This window comes from Vicia villosa, linkage group LG2 (genome assembly GCF_029867415.1).
Source record: "Vicia villosa cultivar HV-30 ecotype Madison, WI linkage group LG2, Vvil1.0, whole genome shotgun sequence".
Classification (NCBI taxonomy): domain Eukaryota; kingdom Viridiplantae; phylum Streptophyta; class Magnoliopsida; order Fabales; family Fabaceae; genus Vicia; species Vicia villosa.
In genome coordinates this window covers 170679895-170703767 of record NC_081181.1, presented here as the reverse complement: position 1 = coordinate 170703767, position 23873 = coordinate 170679895, and the positions used below count along the sequence as shown (strand labels likewise).

The window sequence follows — 23873 nt, the reverse complement described above, 5'->3', positions numbered from 1 at the left end:
GAACCGGCCTAAGGCCCAATTGACCAAGGCACAATCCATCTCAAATCCACTCTTTAACCTAAAGTGTAAAATCAGTTCACACACCAAGAACAAAGGTACAATCTCTCTTCTCCATTTTCACTATACTCATCTTGAATCTCTTGAACTGACTTGGGTGTTAGAGTGTTAACCATGCATGTCCATTCTCCGCCACCGTAATGGACATTAGAGCCACCATGCAAGATCATAAGTTTGTTAACTACATTCATTTCTGGTTTGCGAACAAAACAGTGGTGTCATCTGTGGGATTCGACTTCCGATTCCTCCCATATCCATAATTTCATATCTAATCTCTAATTTACCAATTCGTAACCTCCTTAGGTAATCGAATTTTGAGTGAATCAACTTCCAATTTCCACGTTTTCGACAAATCCACAATTGCCTTTCAATTTCATCGTGTGCAACCTTCCTCAGACCACATAATTGAGGGCGTTTGAAATCAAATGTATAGATCTGACGCATTCGAGTAAATCCATCGTTGTTTCCACTTTAGTCTTCTCAAATTTTGAATCTCTGATTCCCTCGAGAATTCTGGAAAATAGCAAAGGGAAGGGTTTGAGAACCATATCTAGATTTATGTCGGGGTATGAAGGAAATTTCTCTAGAGGTCATGCCGGAGGTTTGCAATTCTCTTTCCGATCCAACATCATCCTCACTTTTCCCCTCATCCGGGTGTTTACCAAGGCGGCTTTGCCAAGATATGACAAGCTCATAGTTAATACTAACCGTGAGGTAAGTGTTAGGGGTGCCCGTTATCGGTACCAAAGCACATGTGACTGGAGGAACTTCCCCCTTGCACCATGTTTAGGGCTTCCCTTATCACCTAGTCTAGTCCTTACCAAAAAGGTCGGCACGGGGCACCGCTTAGGAAATATAAGTATTTGGGCTCAAATATTGATCTCCAAGTAAGTGAAGCAGTTCAGTTGAGGTCAGGGTCCAAAAGAAGATGCTCATAAGCAACGTCCCTCGAGCGACATCACCCAACTTGGATAAAATAACTATTGAGTCTTAGGATCCAGGCTAGAAAAAGCAAATGGAAATGATTGACCATGCAATCAGAAAGAAGGAATCATGAAGTCAGACCGCAAGGAGATCGACTAACCATAATCCTAGACTCTTGACCAGCATCGCGATCCTAAAGGAAAGACTAGAAGGGGAGGGTTATCCATAAAGATAGGTCAAAGACGTAGGTCTCCCAAATAATGTCATATATATATATATATATATATATATATATATATATATATATATATATATATATATATATATATATATATATATATATATATATATATAGGGGACGACTCAAGTGAGAACACTTGGTTATTATGAGAAATGAGAACAATGAATCACGACCATTAAATTTTGATTTTGTTGATTTTAATGGATTGGATTGGTTTCTCTTTCTATGTTGATTTAAGATAAATATTAAGGATTATAGATAGAGAAACCAATCCAATCCATTAAAATCATCAAAATCAAAATTTAATGGTCGTGATTCATTGTTCTCATTTCTCATAATAACCAAGTGTTCTCACTTGAGTCGTCCCTATATATATATATATATATATATATATATATATATATATATATATATATATATATATATATATATATATATATATATATTCTCTTGAGATAGATACCCACTCTGAAATAGAGGGGATCCGAGAAGTTAACCCACTAATAAAAAAAAAACCTCTCCGAGGCATCCAACAAAGCAACCCTTGGGTCCTAAGACTCCAACGACCGACCTTAAGCTACATCCCCGAATAAGTCGACCATTAACCTAAATATCTGCAGGCAAATGTAAGGCGGAACACCTCGATGCCCTGTCCAATCAAAGAAAGCTCTTTGAAGTGTGAAGTTCACTCAACCTAGTATCCTAAGGAAGGATAATGACCAAATATCCCAGACATCGTTTGTCCACGTCAGAGTCGCCGTTGAAGGTTTATCTACCTAGTCATTTCATTGTTTATTTGTAATGAGTGACCCCTGGATCAATGAATGTGGTGTAGAATTCAAAGAGTTACATCAAAGGTTGACTTTCTTCGGATTGTATTGATTAATAAGAACCAATGGGATATATATCATGCATGATGATGAAAGATAATAAGATACACTAATGTCACAACCCGGATAATTAGACAGATGAACTTGGATGTAACACATAAAATCTAAAAAGTAAAATTGGGATATGACACTCCCATAATGTAACATCAATGATGTTTCTACTTTGAAAGGAAAAAAGATTGAAAATCTCTTACAAATGTGATTGGACTTAACTCAATTTTACAAAACTCGATTTGTAACAACTTTTTGTAAAGTGAAGATTACTCTCAACTATTAACATATAATGTCTGATGTGTATTCTTTAACATAGTGATAGTTTCAATAATAATGGTTTCACTATAATTGAAATATATAATGAAGTTCATGTACATAATCAAACTTAGTTAAGATGTCAATCCTTTCATCATTGTGAGCAATATTTGTGCATACCTACTTCCCATTCCCTCGTGGTTGTGTCTTGACAATTTCATGAAGCACTCCAATAACATCTTCAAGCTTATACATATATAAAACAAAGGTGTTAGTAAGTAATAATCCAGAATTTCATACATAATAAACTTACAAGTTTCTCTATTTCAACATTACCAACTAATAGATCTAATCGAAACTTGCCCTTGAGAGTATTAGTAATATACACCAACTTGAACTGATCTTCTGGGATATCGGTGAAATCAGACCGTGAGTGTTGTGCCTTCCTTGAACAATACCTTAAGGAACTTTATCCCACATCTTAAAAAGTGGAGATTATTGTCAAATGGCTCACAAATGTACATAACGATACACAACAAACTCACAATGTGAACCTAGCAGTTTAAGTTAATATTCCAAATTTGATTTCGTTAACATATGCACAGTTGAAATAAAAATTGAATCTTTAAACTTGAATCTGTCTAAGCCATGTGCATTAGTGGTTTGAATGAGAGAACCAGTTTGAATGATTCATATAAACTAAAAACATCAGTAGAATTGTATCAGCTGTGCATTTCAAATTATTAACAGTAAACTTGGACATTTTAATGCATAGTTGAAACAAAAACTAAACACAGAAAGAAAATCAAAGATTTTTTTCATCTCCTATTCCTAACAAAAGAAAATCTCCCATACACTTTTCAATCTAGTAAATAAACTCCATAGAAAGAGAATTAAATATGATGTTTCAAATACATAACAAATTTAAAATGTGAGCCTGGATTGAAAAGTTAATATTCTGAATCCAAATTCATTAACTAATGCACATTAAAAGCCTCTCTCTCACTTTGGAAACTATGGCATGCTTTGGTATAATAGAAAATAATTTTCAAATTAAATCTATAACGGAAGCATGTATAATCGGTAATAACTGATAATAGATAAATTAGTTGATGACTGATAGTAGATAAGCTAATTTATTGAATTTGTAATGTATGGTAAAATTAACGGTACTTTATAAATCTGAAATAACATGAACTAATTTGTAACTAGTAACTGGTAATATTGGATAGTATAAGCCTTTAAAATAAAATGGACACAGTCAAATACTTTTCTTTATCTGTGCTTCGATATGCTACTAATAGGAGAAGAAAGCCTACAGTAATCCAGCAGTCAGAAAGAAATAAAAAGAAAAACTACTGCTACCTACTAACAAAGGGACCAGGGTTGGGGTTTGAGTTCCCTACAGTGAAAATTTTGATGCATTCTGTTTGAAGTTAAGACATTTTAGAGGTATGTTTAGATTGATGGAATAAAATGGAATTTGGCTGGAATGGAATAATTTCATGTTCCTGTTTGGATTAATTAAAAAAAGGATGAAATGGAACAGAACCAGATGGAATGCATTCCATCACTTTCCATTAATTTTTGTACTCTCTGATTTGAGCGGAATGACAAAATTGTTTCGTTCCGTCACGAAATACCCAAACAATAAAATGACATTTTTATTCCATTCCGCTCTGTTCGTTTTAGGAGAGTGGAATGAAGCAGAGCAAAATAAAGCGGAGCGGAATGAATATTTCATTCCATCCTTTGAAAATTTTAAAACGGAACAAGGCAAATTCTTCAGTCCGCCTAATTCGGAGATATGGTGGTAAGTAATAGAATAAAATCCATGCCCCTTCATTCCACTCTGATCCGTCCGATTTTAAATGATCTTAACAATGGAATACCACTTCACTCCATCCCATATTGCTCTGCTCCATCCGATTCCATCAATCCAAACAAAATCTAAGAGTAGACTAGCTTCAGGTCGGCTTCGCTTGCATGTCCACCCTTAGGTATAACTTTGTACAGTAAGATATCAGTCTTGGGAAGAAAGAAAAAAAAAGGACCACATGAAACCTAAAGTAAGGATAGGAGACAGACAGTATAATTTAGCATACTAATAATACATTAAAGCTTTAGAATTTGGTAATTTATACTGATTTTATTAGTAAAAATTTCAGTTCAGTTCAGGCTATACAAAGGAATTATATAAATTGATATTTGATAATAAAAATAAATTAAATATTTTATTTTAATATCAGACTGCAAATAGGAACTGAAATTCTAAAGGAATCTCAAAGTTAAATGCTGCATCAATAACATGACTAAATTGTTAACGAATTTATGAAAATTGGTGTGTTAGTACATATATATGTGCCCTAATGTCTTGCAAGTTGCAGCTAAGATGGGTACCAGCGGCAGCACATTTTATTCTGTTCAACCACCTGTTACACTAAGCTCTGTAATGTTGTTCTCAAATTCATTCTACATTTATGTTACAAGTTTCACATGTACAAATATTTTCACATAACGATAATTAGCAGTTTAACATGCAGTTTAACATGTCTGTCAAGCACTAGATACTAGCCATCACATAAGCCACTGTATAAGAAACATAAAATAAGACAAACACAACTTACATTAGTAATGAGCATAGCACCTTGGTCCTGTTCTTTACATGAGCGTGTTGAGATAAAAAAAAACCTGCTATCTACACATCATTCAAAGTAATTTAGAAATATGTCCGTAGAACTAATGCAGCAAATAGGGCATATTGAGAGAATCAAAGTCCCGCATTGGTTCCAGATAAAGCCTGAAAAGAGTTTTTATAGGAGACACCCCTCACCTTCCAAGTCTATTTTGTTGGAAACATCAACCATTGTGCCGAGGTACTCGTTTTTTGTTAATGTGTGCCAATTTACTCATTATTAACAGTTATTAGAAATACAAAAAAAAAAACTGAATAAATGAACATGATTAAACAATAATAAGGAAATCATCAATACCTTTCTTCATTAGAAAGCAATCTTGTCTTACAGTATATATGCTTTAAACTGCCAATTCTAAAATCTATTAGCAGAGATTCTTCAATTTCATGTACTTGCACTAGGACAGTTATACATATACACAGGAAATAACTACTTTTAGTCACAATTCTTTGTAGATAAAGCAGATGAGATTTGAGAATAATACTAGCTTAAGAGCTTGGTAATGTGTTCCTTCTATTAATATAACATTTTTTATAGCCCTCGTATGATGCCAAGGGGGGTTTGTTTTGTAAAAAACATGCTATCAACAGAGATGATTTTTTGTTACCAGTAGTCTTTACAAGAACATAAACCGTCTTTGAAATGATGGAAGCGAATAGAATCTCGAAGAATTATTTCTCTCTTCTCCACATTTGAGATGTGTTTCATTGTTGTATGGCAATCAGAGCAAACCCTCAAGTTCTTCATAACCCTCACTGGTGCTGATTTTGGTAAAGATATAATTCCGAAAGTTACGGCTAACTTTTCACTATGGTGATTCATTTTGATGGCACCACTGTGTTCTGTTTCAGAGATGCCCAAAGGAAGCTTCTCATCATCGAAGCTAATTTTCTTTATCTTCACCAACATTTCTCCCAACCTTGAATAAATCAGTTCACTCATTGGATGAGAACGATCATCCACCAAAAACGTATGAACTGTATTTCCTACCTCAATCCAACTTATACCAGGTTCCTTTTTAATTCCTCGATCTTGCATGAGCTTCCGAACCTCTAAAGCGTGTTTCTTTTCCCCCACATCATTATAGATGTTGTAAAGAAGCACATAAGACGCTGCTTCATGAGGTTCAAGCTCTATTACTCTGTCAGCAATACACTTTCCCATGTCAGTGTCCTTATGGATCTTGCAAGCACCGAGCAAGGCCCGCCACAATACTGGGTCATCCTCAAAACCGGAATCCATAATAAATCTCTGAGCTTCCTCTAGCCTTCCTGCACGGCCTAAGAGGTCAACAATGCAAGCACCGTGCTTTACATTAGCAGCAATGCCAAAATCTTTCTTCATGGTTTCGTAGTATCTTAATCCTTTGTCAACGAAACCTCCATGGCTACAAGCAGTTAGGACCCCAAGTAATGTGATCTGGTTAGGCTCAATCCCAGAGATAGTCATCGACTCAAAAAGACTAAGAGCTTCTTTAGCAAAACCATGTTGCGCATAGCTGCAAATCATCACAGACCAAGACACCACGTCACGATTCTTTGTCTCTTGAAAGGTTGTCCGAGCAGAATCTATGTCCCCGGACTTTGCATACATGCAAATCTGCGAGTTTTTAACCATGGTAAAATTCGCAACACCAAATTTCAATGCATAAGCCTGAATCTGCTCTCCAGTCCTAGCAGCAGCCATATCTGCACAAGCACCCATCACACATGATACAATGAACTCATCCAGTTTCTTCCCATCAGCTAAAAATCGATATAACAAAGACAAAGCATTTTCAAACTGTCCATTCCGAACACAACCTGCAATCGCTGTCGTCCACAAGACAATATCCAATTTACGCGTCATCTCAAAACACCTCAATCCATCTCCAATTGAACCAAAAAACGAGTACAACTCCACCAACGAACTGCAAACAAACTCATCACCTTGAAGACCACTCTTAAAAACCTGACCATGAATTTGTCTCCCAACCTCAAAATCTCCAACACCAACACACGCCTTCACAATACTCGAGAACGTAAACTTCGAACACTTCAATCCCTTCCTCCTCATCTCACCAAAAACACCAAGCGCTCCCTGTGCATTTCCATTATACACACCACTCTTCTCATGCAAATATCCAGCAATCATAGCATTATACATAAAATCATTCTTCCAATCAAACCTCTCAAAAACCCTAACAGCTTCCGCTAAACATCCCGTTTTTGCATACATATCAACTAAACCAGTTCCAACCACAACGTTCAAATCCAAACCAAGCTTAATTCCAAATCCATGAATCAATTTCCCAAAAAAACTATCATCAACACAACAACAAGCAGTAAGCACACTACTCAAAGTATAATCACTAAAACCAAATCCAAATCGATGCATTCTAACTAAAAGCTTAAAAACCTCACTACAACTATTGTTACTACCTAACCTAACATAACCATTTATAATTGAATTCCAAGAAACATCATCCAGTAAATTATTATCAGAAGAATCAAACAAAAACCTCGCGGTTTCGATTCGGTTGGATTTGGAGTACATGTTGATGAGGAAATTGAGAGTTGGTTTGTTGAATCCATTGACGAGGATTGAAGCGTGGATCGCTTTACCTAGCCGGAGGTTTTTTGTGGCGGCGCAGAGGGATAGAATTCCGGTGAAGTTGGTGGAGGTTGTTGAGGAGAATGGGAGTGAACCGGGTTTTTTGAGGGAGGTGTGGACCGGGTTTAACGAGAAGGGTTTGGAGATGGAGGGAATGGGGTGTTTGAAAGGGTTGAGTTTGGGGAGATGGAACATGGATGTACGTGTGATAGTTTGGAAGGGACATAGCGTTAGTATGTGGGTTTTAGAAGCAAGGGGGAAAGAAGTAGTAATTAAAAAAAAAGACAGAATAAAATGCATTAGTTATTAAAAAAATTGTAACTAGTTAAAGATACATTCTATAGATAAAAAAATTGTATCTATTATGGGGCGCCCATAGGCCTAAACGACTAAGCTTCAATTCATTTCAAATTTACTCTACTTGATTCAAGGTATAAAATCAATTCACACGCAAAGAGGAAGATACATTCTATGATCTCAATTTTTCATCACACTCATCTTGAATTTTAAATTGACTTGGACATTGGAGTGCTAACCATCAAGGTCGTCTCAAGTTTTTGGAGGCCCTGTGTAGATTAGCCGCAATTTAACCATAAAAAACTATTAGAGGCCTTATGTACTCACAATTTAACCTACCTGATATTTTATGAGGCCCTATTTAGCTATAGTTTAACTCTGGAAAACTTGAGGCCCTGTGCGGTAGCCCGCTTTGCACGCCCTCAAAGACGGCCCTGCTAACCATGTAAGTTCATTCCACGACATTGTAAAAGAGATCAGTATCATCAATCAAGATCATTAGTTCTCCAATTGCATCCATTTCAGGTTCCTTAACAAAACAATATTGTTTTTTCTATTCTAACCCGTCTCATTTGTCCTAACATAGAAACATTATTAGAGACACTTTTGAGGAGCGTAACAACGAAAGAAGAAGAAGAAGAAAGAGGTGCATATGGGTAAAGTGTTTATCGATGCTCAAAAATTGCTTGAATCGCTCAAATTTTTCAAAATAGTTAATCGAATAATAGCTTTCAAAATTAACATAATTTTAATTTTGTTTAGTGTTTTCTAAAACTGAGAATGAGTTTTTTCAATGTCATCTTTCATCATAGGAGAAAGTTTGTTAGAGATAACACCATGTTTTATATAAGTGGAGTTCAAACCACTATGTATGAACAAAATTCTAAAAATTCGGTGTATCTAAGATAGTTTATTTGGAGATGGTTGGTGTCATGAAAAAACGATTTTAAAGGTTTATAGTAAACTTGAATATGTGAATGTGTTGTTGATATCGCGACACATGCTAAGAGCAACAAAAATGACTGCCATATATATATATATATATATATATATATATATATATATATATATATATATATATATATATATATATATATATATATATATATATATATATATATCAATGTAAAGGATATAAATGTAAAATCTCGCGGGTTTTCTTCCATACAACACATATTTTAGATCATTAACTTAACAATTCCATCTTATTTTCCTTAAGGATGTGCTTTCAATATAAAATACATTGCATGATCAACTATATTCCTCGTTACGTAATTCTTTAACCTTTGGCCAACTTGGAGGCATGTCGATCTTAGTTTCTTACATCATTATAATTTTACAAAGGTAAGACAATGAGAGTCATAATAGTCCTAAAAGAATTAAGGGGTGATTTAAAACCCTAGACATAAACATGGAAGATATCAGATCAAGTTTGAAAAAGGGAAAATAGGACCAATTGATCAAAACAAGTGAAATGAGAGAATTAAGACTCGAAGGCAAGGAAGGATAAAATCTCAAAAGAAATAGACTTTAAAAAATGAAGACAACATCGAATATCGCGTGAATAAAAGAAAATACCCTCTAAAAGTTCATTTTCATCTAAAGATGATTCAATGAGGCCTCATGGTTGTAAAAAATTTCACGACAAGGGCGACAAGGGGACCAACAGGCTAGTAAAGCCTCACCATTATCTAATTATAGAAGACTTGAAATCACAAAGTACAAATAACAGGACAAATATGGTATTGAAACACCTCAATCATCAATAATATGAAAAATCACATGTGGATGTAGCCCGACCAATCACGAGACCTTTGTAATAAGATGTTTTTTTAAAAGACAATCTACTCAAAATACAAGAGGGATCAAGACATGTACATCCTTTCCCGAGGGAAGGTATGAAGGAATCACACTATTAAGGATTAAAGATCCCAAATAGATGGCCAAACATAAACCCATCAACATAGTCCACACTCAATAAACAAAAGTCTCTAAGGTGGTCCCTTACTGAATCGGGAGGCAGCGAGGCGTTGTGAGTGCAATATCCTCTCTTAGATGTTTTGAATGATGTCAAAACTAGGTAATATGTAGTATTTCTACATTGGACCTTATCTCTCTATGTCTGAGTTGCGCTTTTATCTAATGATACTTTTAGATCAAGTCAAAAGCATTTGAAAATGTTTAAAATGTCAAAATAGACATTTTTGTGAAAAACCATGTTTAGAGTCGACTCACCTGTGATAGGAGTCGACTCCCTCTAAAGCATATTGAAAAGAAAACTCTCTGCCAAAAATGAGTTGACATATAGGGGCAAAGGAGTCGACACACAATGCTAAGGAGTTGTCTCCCTTGAGTTGTGGGTTGACTCCCATTGAAATTTATTTTTCATTTTTAATCCTTGTCTAGGATGCGTCGACTCATAGACATTTGGAGTCGATACAAAACACGGAGAAGTCGACTCCCACGTGTTATGAGTCCACTCCTAGTGAAGCAAATTTTCTCAAAACTTCTCTATCCATTGGGAGTCAACTCCCAGGCAGTATGAGTGACTTCATTGCCTTGCAGGAAGACTCTCACCTCAAATGAGTCAACTCCCATTGTTGAAAATGTCCAATTTTGTAATTTTGCAACTCTATTTTTTCTATTTCATTATTTCACACACTCACACACATATATATAGTCATTCATGCATCATTTCTAAGTGATTGAAACCAAAAATATATATAAAGATTTTCATCCTCTCTCATTGCATACATACAACTACACATAATCTTCTTTTTTTTTGTGAACAAGAGATAGTTTGATAAGGTCCAATTTAGGATTATGTAATCAAATTGGGTTGATATTTCTTTAGGGGTTTCAAGAAAAATCCTTTTGGGGTTTTATTCTAAGATCAAGGATTGATTTTGGAGTTTTTCACAAGATTATCCAATTTGGATTCAGTCGAGTAAAAGCTTTGATGAATATGGGTTTTTGTCAAAAGAGTAACGGTAACCGGAGGATCACTTTGATAATCTTGGGTCACGATACGTTCGTAATTTGGATTCAGTCGAGTGAAAACTTCGAAGAAAAGGGTTCTGTCGAAAGAGTAATGATAACCGGAGGATCCAATTGAAAATATTGCGTTACTTGATTGAGTCAAGTTTAAGGGAAGAAAAAAAGATAGGATCAACATCAACCATAGGGTTTTGAGGGTTAGCAGTGAAAACGTTGATTGTGCAATTGATAATCTAGAAAATCTTTTTGCCTAATATTTTAAACTGCCTTGTTAAGTTGATTACATTCTATGTGATTGTAATTGGATTTACATATCAACAAAATCATAGAAAAATATGTGTTGAATCGATTTCACATCAAGTGTTTGACAAATTGCTTAAGTTAATTTTTGTTTGGAAATTGATTACTATAGTATGATTTAGATTCAAACATAGTTGCTAAAAATATATTGATTGTTTTTCTCATTTTACATATTCGTTCTATCGGTCAATGCATATCTGGTCTTTTCGATAACAGTTCGGGATCGGCGATTGACGATTTGGGATTGTTTTCGTATGCCATAGTGAAACACTTTTTTTCATTACAAAATTTTAATAGGAAAATTTCATTTGTGATCTATTTACCCCCTTTAGATTATTGTTTATTGTCTAACATGCGTCACTCATCCCTTAGAGGAGGAACGAAGCCCATGTCTTAGACCATATAAATATGGTTCACAAACCCCCTCATCGATTAACCATTGAAGGGACGTTGAGTTCCATAAGTGCTATATCCATCCTAGTTAGTTAACCAAGGGGTATAAGAAAGGGAAACCTTGGCCAAAGAAACTTCTTCCATGGAGACACGCGAAATAACAACAAGCTTCAAGATAAGTCACCAAAGAAATAAAACAAACACGACCTCGACGAAAATTATCCATATTACAAGAAAAACATGGGGACTAGATCTACAACGAGAATAGATTAAAGTAAATAAATATGGATGCAGAGTGTAGAACACGACCCTACACAAGAAGAAATCATCTTCAAATATTCTTATTGTCTAAAACATTTTTGTAGCAATCGTTTCCTTATATAAGTGTTAAATGCCAAGATTTAGTAGACAAATCTAGACTATGGAATTCTTAAAACTATATGGTATGACTTCTTGAGCACAAATGACCTCGTCAAACTTTTTAACAAACTGATTATTTACTTTAGCAAGTTGTCCCTTCTCGGTGATGAAGAACCCGACCCTTTCTTCAAACCTCAAAAGGGGGGTTAATCATTTCATTTTTACACACTTTTATAGCATTTTACTAAATGATTTTGAACATTTTTCATATAGAATACTTATCTCTTAGCTTTTTAATAAACTTTGGATCTTAATTGGACTTTAGTGATTTTACTAGGTAATAACCCCATCATCATTACCATATTTCACTTTGTCGCCCATATCACGGGCTATGATTGTTGGATTAAAGCTTGAAAACATGATTTGGAAATTTGAGAAACAAACATACAAATATTATGTTGGACTCAAAGCCCATTTCAAATTTTATGGCAGTCAAAAAGACTAATTATTGTAGCAAAATTATTGACTGCAGATTTTTTATGTGAAATTTTATAGTTAATCTTATAATGAGCCTTCTAGCACCTAATGGACCTAACTCTTATTAAGAATTCAGAATCCTAATTAGTTTTAGGTTTGCATTTTATTACTATAAATAAGAGTCTTAGTGAATCTCAAATATCTATCTCCGGTCTACTATTCTAAATATTTTGTATATAAGACTTAAAACTTTAGCTTGATGTTCTATTTTCAATGTTAATTTAAGTTTATGATTCTATTTATTTTCTTTCAAACTCCTTATCTTGCAAATTTGATTATGATTGTTGGTTAATAATTAAAATTTGTGTTTGATTTAATCTCAATTGATATAATCAGTTGATGACTTAATTTAGAACGAGATTATTTGATTTAATTTGAGAAGTAGCTATTTTTAAATCGAATATGGGTTGTTATGATTTATAACGGTTGTTGTAGGTTTGGAACGATTATATTCTTTTGTAACAGTTGTGCCAATAATCATTATTTGTTTGTAATGATTGTTCAAAATAAATTTGTGTAAGACTAATCGTATAGCTTTATTGATTAGACTAACACACTTAAATATTAATAGAATAAAAATTAAATATATATTGTAACTTATAATATATCCCATGCCAATCTTCGTAATTAGTGAATCGTGTAGGGTGAATGTGTGAGTGGTTAAGTCTCGCATCGTCTATTATAAGAGAGAGAGAGAGAGAGAGAACCCACAACTTGATGCCTTACTATTTTGGGTGGAGACGTGACGTCTCCCTTTCTTGTAGTTCTAGAGCCTTAGTCCCGTTGTTGCTCCCTACTCCCTCAGTCTCTCCAACAAGTAGTATTAGAGACATGGTTCAGCTTGGTGGGAGAGTGAAAGTTGGATCTTATTTTTGTTATAGGATGTGGAAGTCTCACACTTGTGTGAGACAAAATGTGAGTGGTTAAGTCCCACATGAATGAGTGAAATGTTGGATTCATAAGAGAATGACCCATACACGTAATGTCTTAAGATTTTGTATAGAGATGTTGTGTCTCCCTTTCACGCCTCCCCCGATCTCCCGATCTCCCCAACACGGTTGTCTTTTTCAATTATTTTTCTTATTTAATTATAAACTATTTTGTACGAATAACCCCATTTGACTTGTATTATTATTTTTGCATTTTTATTTCAAATCAGAGGTCCTTGAGATTACCAGGTTTAATCGCATTCTTAGTATTCTTTTTACCGCTTATGACAACGATCAATGGTTCTTAGTAGCTTTCTTCCCATTTGAAATGACATATCACCACTAATTAGAGGTGAACTTCTAATCGGAAAGAGAGTAGATTTGATCTTTAATTTATTCTACCTTTTTGTATCAAGATCCGTTTGCAAGCTGGCGACGCTGAGAATCTTCTCATCCTTGTCAACAATGGTTGTCTTCAAGCTTTCAACCCTAGCAACTTAAGTGACAATCTCTCACTATTCTTTGAAAAGATAAGCATGAATGTGCTCTTATGAGGAGGAGAACTCTCCATTTGTCGTGAATATAGTGCAAGTCAGGGTCAATCATTCAGTTACATACGTAATACATTTCACATTTGTAGCTTGACAACCCACATGCTCAAGATCGGTCACCCTATCAATATCAATCTTTGGTACTATAGAACGAAGATCCCAAACGTCGAAGGAACATCAAAAGCAAGATCCACAACATTTTGGTGTCCATTGTAATTTAAAACTCTAAGATTCTTGTGAATTCTCATACTCAGTTGTTTGATATATTTTAAAATAGTCTAATTTAGTTCATATCTCTTCATAGATTATGCCATAAATCAATCTCAAGTACTCTAATTTCTTCTTAACCTAGCCGGAATGTCATAACAAGTACAAAGTGGTCAAGCTTATGAAAAATACCCCATACTCTTTAGAGCCACTAGTGTGCTACATAGCCAAATTTAGGTACAATGAATTCTTCAAACAATAATTACCTAAAATTCCCAATCAAATTGGAAAAGCATACACAATATCATGATCTCATTTTCTCGTGGAGGAACTAAATTACTTTTAGAAGCCTGGTCCAAATGAAAAGAAATACCTTTTCTTTTTTAGTAAACACAAAATTCAAAACACAAAATTTTTGCTTAACCATACTTACAAAGTTGATCCCTTGCTTTTAATTTTCTCCTCTTCTTTTTTTTTGCTTAAAAGGTGACCCTTTATATAATAATTATCTTATAGTATTAGTGCTGTATACGACATATTTGGATATACATATTATAACGAAATTATATTATTGTATGAATATTTTTCACAGCCAAGTGATAAATGAACCTTAATTTGTATCCATGGATATGCAAACCGTAATTTTGTCCCATGTTTTTAAGTAGTAACGCACTACGCATATAAAAAGAATTAATGATCACTTTTTATGATGCCATTTATTCAATTTACATTGAGATTTCGTTAATAAAGTGGAAAAACTCTTATGTGGACGTGTGTCTCTTCTTCCTCAAACTTCTCATATTTTATAAGAAAAAAGTGCATGCTGCAAAACATACCTAACTATGATAGACTTAAATTAATATGAGAGATAGCTCAAATGATTTGAACTAATTGATATAAGGGTTGAAGTAGTTGGAGGTTCATGATTCAATCTCTAACAAAGATGTTAATATAATACTAATTATTTTGGATCGGCTTATTCACAAGTGCTCAATTCCAAGCGTCATCACGAAAGATAGGTAAACAGGTGTAACCTCGTTAAAGAGTCGGACACAACTACTCATACAAGAACTACAGTTAGATCTCATCATCGATGACACAAGTTAGAGATTCTTGATTCTCTTAACTATTTGGCGAACAGTTCGATCCATTGTCAGTACTTATGACAAAATAATATACTGAAAGATGTTAATCCCTTAATTGATGAATTAAGAAAGAAAGATAATCCCTTAATTGATGAATTAAAAAAGAAAGAAAAAGAAATGAGTGTTTTAGAGTAACATACATGCTTATTGTAATCTAACTCACGTTCAAAGTGGTCCTTTTTCCTTTACCAAATCCAAAAAAGATGGCACCTCATCACAACAACTCACCACAAAACCACACTTTCCTTTGCTTTAATCACAAAAATAAGCATCTAAGAAAGATAAAAAGGATTAAAGATATGATAATTTATGAGGATTTGGTTAAGCATTATGTGACACTCCTTCATTCTTTTCTATAATACACATAAACCACTCTCTTACCAAAAATATATACAAACACAATCATCGTGTACCCTTTTAAAAAATTTCAAATATTTTAAAGTCTCCAATCCAAAACCTCCACAAAAAAGGATAAAAAAAGTGACCCTTTTGTTGTTTTTCTACATCTATGGCTATTAGGTGCAAAATGAAATGAGATTTTAATAACCAAAGTTGTAATGGAACCTCCAGATGATTTTTGGTCTTCATTATGGAGCATGTTATGCTTTCTCCCTTGTTTCATCAGCCTTTGCATTCTAGGCACCATTAAAGGTGGTTTTTGTGGATTTTTTTTCATGCTTTATCATTTTTTTTTCATGTATTTTTACATTAATGCATAAATATAAATAAATGTTGTCGTCAAAAATTGAATCCTAGAGGAGCCCTTTTTTTGTATGTATTTCATTTTGAAATATATTATATATTTAAAGATTTATCTCATTTTTTAAAATTATTTACAAGTTTTGTGGATGATTAATTACATATGCTATAACATTTCAGGTGTCATTTTTTGTCCAATAATATGCTTAATAATGACAACTGCAAACTCAATTATCATACTTGGTCTTTGGTGCATACATGTTATTTGGACATATTACTGTGTTTTGAGGTACTTTTTTTCTTTTGCTTCAACAAAAATCTATAACTTTTTTATTTATTTTTGTGATTTTTTCGTCTATTGATTTTTTGATTTTATTACAGATGTAAACAATTTGGACCATTATTGAAGTTTGTGATGTGCACAATTCTACTACCAGTGGTGTTGATTTTATGGCCAATTCTTGGAATTTTCGGAAGTATTGTAGGTGGTGTTTGCTATGGATTTCTTTCACCATTGTTTGCTACCTTTGAAGCTATTGAAGGACAAGACAACAAAATATTCCACTGTTTAATTGTATGTTTTGTTTCCTTATTATTCATCACAAGAAACCGATATCGACATTTGTGATTACGTTTAGTTTAATTTTTTTAAATATTTGCATATATCGACGTGTCAGTATTGGTGTCGTGTTTCTAAAATCCGTGCTTTACAGGACGTAACCATCCAAGTCGTTGTTGAAATTTGTTGTCACAGGACGGAACATGGAGCGGTATATTGAAGACTTTTGATATTGTGAAGGATGTAAGAGATGCATGCTTCCATACTTATTTCTCTGTCATGGATGATCTGAGACAAGATGAACCACCAAATGGAAAATACTATGAGATCAGGTTTCATGTCATAATATTTCTTAATCAATATTCAATGAAATCACATCTTGCTAAGTTACTATGTTGTGAAATTTTATTGATGTTTTGTATGCAGGCCAGATTATCTACTTGATGCTATTGTAGCTGCGATTCTCGGAATCATAGTCGATGTTCCAATTATATCACTGGTTGCATTATGTAAAGTTCCATACATGCTTTTCAAAGGCTGGAACCGGTTGTTTCGTGACCTCATCGGTCGCGAAGGACCTTTCTTGGAGACAATATGTATGCCTTTTGCAGGCCTTGCTATTCTTCTATGGCCACTGGCTGTTGTCGGCGCGTTTCTTGTATCGGTGATAGCAAGTATCTTTCTTGGCGCTCGCGCTGGAATTATTGTCTATCACGTTATCTATTGCTTTTTGCATTGTGGTGATATACTGACACAGACATCAAACACGATAGTAATACTGACATGTACATGAGTTACAATGCAGGAGTCGTCTTTTTTGTTTGGCCTTCGATACATTGTTGCAACTTTGTCTCTTTACGATGAATACAGTAATGATGTTCTTGATATGCCGGAAGGATCTTGCTTCCCAAGGTTTCATTCTTCACTCCTTTCGAATAAATCTTGTTTTGAGATTTTTCGGCTAATGATGCTCTTGACTTGTTTTTGATAGGCCTAAATATCGAAGAAAAAAGATCGAAATATCACAGACAACGTCACGTTCAAATTCCATCTCAAGAACTAAGTCTCTAACAAAGACTATTTCACGTACAATTACTCTAACTAATAACATAGCCGAGTTGAAACCATTTGAGGTATTTTTTACGAATTTATCTGTAAAACAATCATATTTTCTTGCTTCTTTTATAGTCGGAGATTGTGAATTGTCTAATCAAAATCATATAACTGATATTTTTACAACGCGATTCAAGTCAAAATACACTGTTAAAATGCGTGTCATCTGATTTTGATCGAACAATTCCAGAATAACGACTACATAAAATATGAGGGACTTTCAAATTTTTACTCTTTATCATGCCATATATAGTTATTGGATGGCTTGTGCAAGGAATGTCACAAAGTAGGAGAAACATTGGTTTCTCAAGGACTAATAACACATGATGACATTCAAGAATCCATGTTTGGCAAAGAGAGTAAAGTCATTAGTATTGGTTTGCCAGCTTATTGTCTTCTTCAAGCGCTTTTGCGCTCTATAAAAGCCGATTCTCCCGGTATATTGATAAGTAAGTGAAACACTTATTGCTATTTTAGTTGTTTCTATGCTAAGTTTGAATAAACAATTTCATTAAGCATTTATACTATAAGCGCTTACTATATAATTGCTTATATGTATTCATAAATTGGTTACTTCCTCAATGCAGCTGATGATACCGAACTAACTACAACAAATAGACCAAAGGAGAAGTTTTTTGAATGGTTCCTTAATCCACTTTTGATCATTAAAGATCAAATCAAAGCTGAAAATCTTTCAGTTTCCGAAGAGGACTACTTATGCAAATTAGTTCTTTTCAATGGCGATCCCGAAAGGGTGAAAAATTTAACTTTTGGTCCTCTTCCCGAATCTGACCACAAACTCGCCGAATTCGATGCATTGGCTAGAAGGTACATATCACAATAAATCAAGTTACAAATATACTGTCATTATAAACAAAACTTTTACACTCACATCGGATGAGAATTCAATATTAATTAATAACTTATATTGCAATAGATAAATTCTCATCGAATTTCGGTATAAAACTATTTTACATTTACAATGCATCCGTGTTAAACTCATTAATTTTTCCGATAACTATTGTAATTTTTATTGCGAAGGCTTCAAGGTATCACAAAATTTATCACAAGATTTCCAACATACAAAAGGCGATTCGATGTTCTCGTGAACACGTTATCTGAAGAGCTTGCTGATAAACATGGAACTTCAACAATAATCAGATCAAAAAGTGCTTTTCCTAAGATTTTTAGTTTGAAATCATTCAAAGTCAGCAAAAGTAATATTTCTGATATAGAATCTGAAGATATAAGAGATTCAGAAACTTCGTTATAAGAATATATAATGCATGTTATATGTATGTAATTTATCATAAAATAAAAATAAAAATATAATGTATCATTATCATGTTATATACCACAGAAAAAAAAGAAAAAGAGAACGTGACTAAACTACTATGCTCCATGATCCATTAAATTTCGTTACATTTTTTTCAGCTTTGAATATATCTATTATTTTCCCTCCATTTTTCCTATATAAAATATTTTCAATTTAGTTAATTTTTATTATAAAGCCAAATTAATTACCAAATATTAATGTAACCACCCACTATCTCCATTTCTCATCCAACTTTTGCAAAACCAACTTCTCCACTTTCTCAATCAAAATTTCTATAAATTAAACTAACCAATTAATCTCTCTAAAATTTCATTTCACCATAAAACAAAACTCTTCCACACTCACATTACTATTCGCACCTCCAATGGCTTCTTTTACTATCTCCTTGAATTCCACAACCCTACTTGTGCTTCTCTTGGCTATTGTCTCTTGTCTACAATTTTCCTTTGTAGATTCTCATGAATTTCAAGTTGGTGACCTAAAAGGTTGGGTTGTTCCACCACCCAATGACACTGATATCTACAATATTTGGGCTTCTAACTTCAGGTTCCAAGTTGGTGACTCCATAAGTATGCACTACTTCTCACTCTTTTTCTTTCCTCTTCATACATACATCAATAACTAGGGTTTAAAATCGTCACGACTAGAAAAAATCGAAATAGCAAAAAATACGAAGATGATTTTCTTCTTCGAATTTTGTCACTAAATATTAAAGATGTTAAATTTAGTGATAATATTTATAGTTGAGGTAACTTCAATTATGATTATTTTGTGGCTGCGGTGACACTAAACACTTTGATAACGCAATATTGATAGCGATTACAAAATAATTCATTTTATTTTTTTGAAAATAAATTATAAACACTAACATATATTTTTAGGGTTTTAGAGCATCAAAAACTTTGATGTTTTGACCTAAAACAAAAACTGATTTTTTTATATATTTTTTTTGTGTTTGTAGTTTTCAAGTACAAGAAGGATTCAGTGATGGAAGTTGGAAAAGAAAACTACAATGATTGCAATGCAACACAACCAACATTTTTCTCAAACAATGGTGACACTGAGTTCAAGTTTGGTCATTCAGGAACATTCTACTTCATAAGTGGTGCATCAGGGCATTGTGAGAAAGGACAAAAAATGATTGTGAGAGTGATGATTCAAGATATTCATTCCAAATCTTCTGCCTACCATGTTCCTGTTTTTTCAATTGGTGTCTTTGTTTTTGCATTTGTTGTGTCCTATGTAATTTGAGTACTTTAAGAATTTCATTAGATTGGTTTCCTAGGTTCAGTGCAATTTTTTTCTTCATGTTTTTTAGTCTTGTCTCCCTTTGTTTGTTTGTTTGTTTTGGGTTGTATAAGTAAGTTCATAGGATTTGTTTCGAATAGTATTTCATATATATTCTATCACAATTTATAATGTTTGTATTTTGTTTTTCATTCCTTTAAAATGATTATGTCTCATACCAATAAAAAACACTTTTTCAATTTTTATTTTTATATGGCCAAAATCTGTCAATACAATACGACAATTTTATTGGGGTTTCTTCATTTTTGTTTTAAACTCATCTAAATATTTTTTTTTTTATAAAATAAATCTAATCTATTAGGGTGTGTTTGTTTCAAGGTTACCAAAATTATTCCTGGGAATATGAGCATGGGAATGCAATATTCCCATGTTTGATTCAAGTTTTAAAAAGTTGTTCCAAGGAATTTTTTATTCCAAGGAATCTTATTTACACATAGTTTTTGAATTCTTATTCCAAGGCATAAAGGGTGGGAATAAAATATTCCCATGGGAATAAGTTAAACTAACTCTAACTTCCAACTATTACTCATAATTATTTTTATTTTTATTTTTTTATAATTTAAAATTAAACAAATTTTATTATTATGCCTAGGAATCTAAATTTCTACCAAACACATAGGTTGGAATAATATTCCCAGGAATAATAATCCTTGGAATAATATTCCAAGGAATATAATATTAATCCATGAAACAAACACACCCTTAGAGTATAAAAGTAGTCAATTAAACCATTTAATATTTGATAAAATAAAATAAACGCAAATTCAACTGCAACGCCTAATCGGTTCAATTCCAACCTATGATATCGATTTCATCTATTTGGATCGTTAGACTCATTCAATGATCTTATGAGACAATAAATGACATCCATGTCCCCGAAGGATGAAATATTCACTTTTGAGATAATAGATGACATCCATGGTCACACCTTAAGATCCTACTAGATCGAGGCCAGTCAAGCACCAAAGACCTTTTGGATAAGATAGATAGTTAGGCCCGTCGTTTTTAGACCCTTAAAAAGTGTGTCGACAAAGAAAGTTCTAATACTTTGGAATCTTGAGACAGACTTGTCCTAGAACCTTGGATATCGTCATATTGTAATATAAGGGATCTTTTGATATATTGTCATCAACACTAGGGAAAAATGTTCATTCTAGATCAATGTGTTTGTGGAGATTTAACCCACGAGCTTGCTCGAGGGTCAAATCCTTTAGTTCCATACTATGTACGGGGGGATATTGTTATGGTACACAAAAAATATTAGCCTTGTTAGTGAGAATCATCCTCCGACATTTTCAATATTTTCATCTAACCTAGATCTGATGGTGAATAACATAAAAAGCAAGCATCGAGCATTTCCATGAAGAACTTACGTCCTCTCCCTTTTAGTTCAATTGTGATTGTGAGGGTGAACCAATGACCCCATGATGAGCTAACGACTTCATCGTCAACCCATGGGCGCAGACGCTTCCTCGTCAACCTAGTAAACTTCTCTAATACAAGGAGTCTCACGAAATTCAAGTGATGGACCAAGAAACCAAATTTTTCTAAGAGGTCTCTTACTCGTCGTTTAGAGGAAATCATATACCATCACACAAAGAATCAGAAACTAACCAAGTTGACGCTACTAAAAATCACTTCAAGGCCGTAATGTTGAGACCTCATAAGGAAGATATAGGTGTAACCTTACTAGACGATGACAACTCTTTTTCAGTGATGAAGATTGAATCAATGCTCAAGGAAAATTCATGTCATTATTACCATATAGACACACACCTTCAAAGTCTCATCGCCACCATATACATCCCGATAGGGGGCAATTATATTGTGGGATGAAGGGGATACCCCAGGAAGAGTTATTTCACTCCCCGAATAAATGACTATCACATCTGTAGGGATCCATAAAAACTTCTAAGGAAGGGACCCTATGATAGAACCATGGATTCTCAGGAATATGTTGAAATTATGGACATCCTCCTCGCTTTCATGGGTCAAAGGCCTAAATAAATGCAATTTGTTTGTCCTTACATTGAATGAGAGATGATGGCGTAGTTCAAGGGCCTTAGGCCTAAATCTATCAACATTTGGGGAGATTTATGTAAATGTTTCACGACCTACTTTACAATGCATTAAGGTTTCCAAAATCATTGGAGAACACATGCTAAATAAGGAATAAAAGGGATGAACAATTTCGCAAACCTTTGGAAAGAATATTCCCGTACTTCATTAACGCAAATCTGATCACAGTAATAAAAAATATTTTCGATTAGCTTTAGCATTCACCAATGGCATAAAATGCATATCTTTTTAAACCCGTGTCCATGTTTTTTTGGAATAAAATACTACTAAGAAAAGTAAGATGGCACTTATGTTGCCTCTCGTCTCTCAAAAAGATAAGAGATTGCAAGGCATATGTCCTCTTACATATTTTCAAAAAGATTTTTATTATATATAGTTTGTTTTCTATTTACAATAATATGTAGAGTGCTTAAGCATTTTATCAGTAACCTTACCATATGCAAGCAATATAAAGTGTTTTTCATCTTCCGCAAATGTGTAAAGTTTGACATTATCAAAAAATACCACAACATTTTGAATAATGTTGATTCTTTTTTTCTTATATCACGAGCACATGTAAATAGGACACACAATTTAATGAAGCATACCCATATCTAAAAAAATTTCAATCTTTTGGATAGAAAAAGTATCTTCTCATAGTTAATTCCAATAAAAGGCAACATTATGTTAGCTTCGTAGGTTCCGCTGGAGAAAATTTTATTTTCCATTAGCATGTGTTATAACAAAGTTAACAAGTCATTGAAGTTCTTATCATAGCATCTATTGTATTGGTTAATCTTGTACAATATTAAGACCAATTTTATTCTTGTGAAGTTAGAAAACCTATCATACAACATTGTCTAAACAATACTTATAGACCTCTAGAATATTCACGGGCCATCTCAAAGGTCCTTTACAGTTACGTTCATAAGCTCTTTTAATTGATCAAATTCATGCATATATTTTTTCAACTCATTACTTTTATCTCTTATTTATCTATTTGTACTGGTGGATCTAGTTTTTTCTAGCTTGTGGTATATCCACTCTTATTTGTATAACAACACTCTAACGATTGGTCATATGGTTTCAGCGACCTTATTTTTCTAGGCATGATCAACAACAATCCTAATGATATCTCTCAAACCATCTAAATATTCTTTTTTAGTAAACCCGGATAGAAAACCCTCGATATAAATAAAGAAAAAAAAGAGAGAAGCAATGGTATATAATGACGTGAATAAAGATGATGAAAGTTAGTTATTTGATTTTCATAGGGAGAGATACATTCATTCATAAAATCAAAACATGATACTCTTTTTATTTATTATGAAAAAAAATTCGTGTAAATTGTTTATCTCATATGTCATAATATGAAGATTACTTTCTACTTTCTAGTAAAGAAGACATTAATCAATATATATTTCTAAATAAACAA

The 23873-nt window shown here is 33.5% G+C and overlaps 3 protein-coding genes across 3 annotated transcripts; 2 read left to right on the top strand and 1 right to left on the bottom strand.

Moving 5' to 3' along the window:
* Positions 1–5325: 5325 nt before the first annotated feature.
* LOC131652951 (pentatricopeptide repeat-containing protein At3g13880-like) lies at positions 5326–7887 on the bottom strand. Its single transcript, XM_058922948.1, has 2 exons — positions 7558–7887; positions 5326–7356 (listed from the first exon to the last, which is right to left on the bottom strand). The coding sequence occupies exons 1-2, from the start codon at positions 7842–7844 to the stop codon at positions 5661–5663; spliced, it is 1983 nt and encodes a 660-aa protein (XP_058778931.1). The 5' UTR covers positions 7845–7887; the 3' UTR covers positions 5326–5660.
* A 7868-nt stretch (positions 7888–15755) lies between these two features.
* On the top strand, positions 15756–19165 carry LOC131647419 (uncharacterized membrane protein At3g27390-like). Its single transcript, XM_058917308.1, has 10 exons — positions 15756–16016; positions 16245–16353; positions 16446–16638; positions 16819–16955; positions 17050–17338; positions 17429–17535; positions 17615–17756; positions 17990–18185; positions 18324–18564; positions 18778–19165. Exons 1-10 carry the CDS (start codon positions 15923–15925, stop codon positions 19007–19009), a joined length of 1740 nt encoding a protein of 579 aa, XP_058773291.1. The 5' UTR covers positions 15756–15922; the 3' UTR covers positions 19010–19165.
* A 271-nt stretch (positions 19166–19436) lies between these two features.
* LOC131650632 (early nodulin-like protein 21) lies at positions 19437–20323 on the top strand. The gene is made up of 2 exons (XM_058920337.1): positions 19437–19641; positions 20034–20323. The coding sequence occupies exons 1-2, from the start codon at positions 19437–19439 to the stop codon at positions 20321–20323; spliced, it is 495 nt and encodes a 164-aa protein (XP_058776320.1).
* The last annotated feature ends 3550 nt before the right edge of the window (positions 20324–23873 follow it).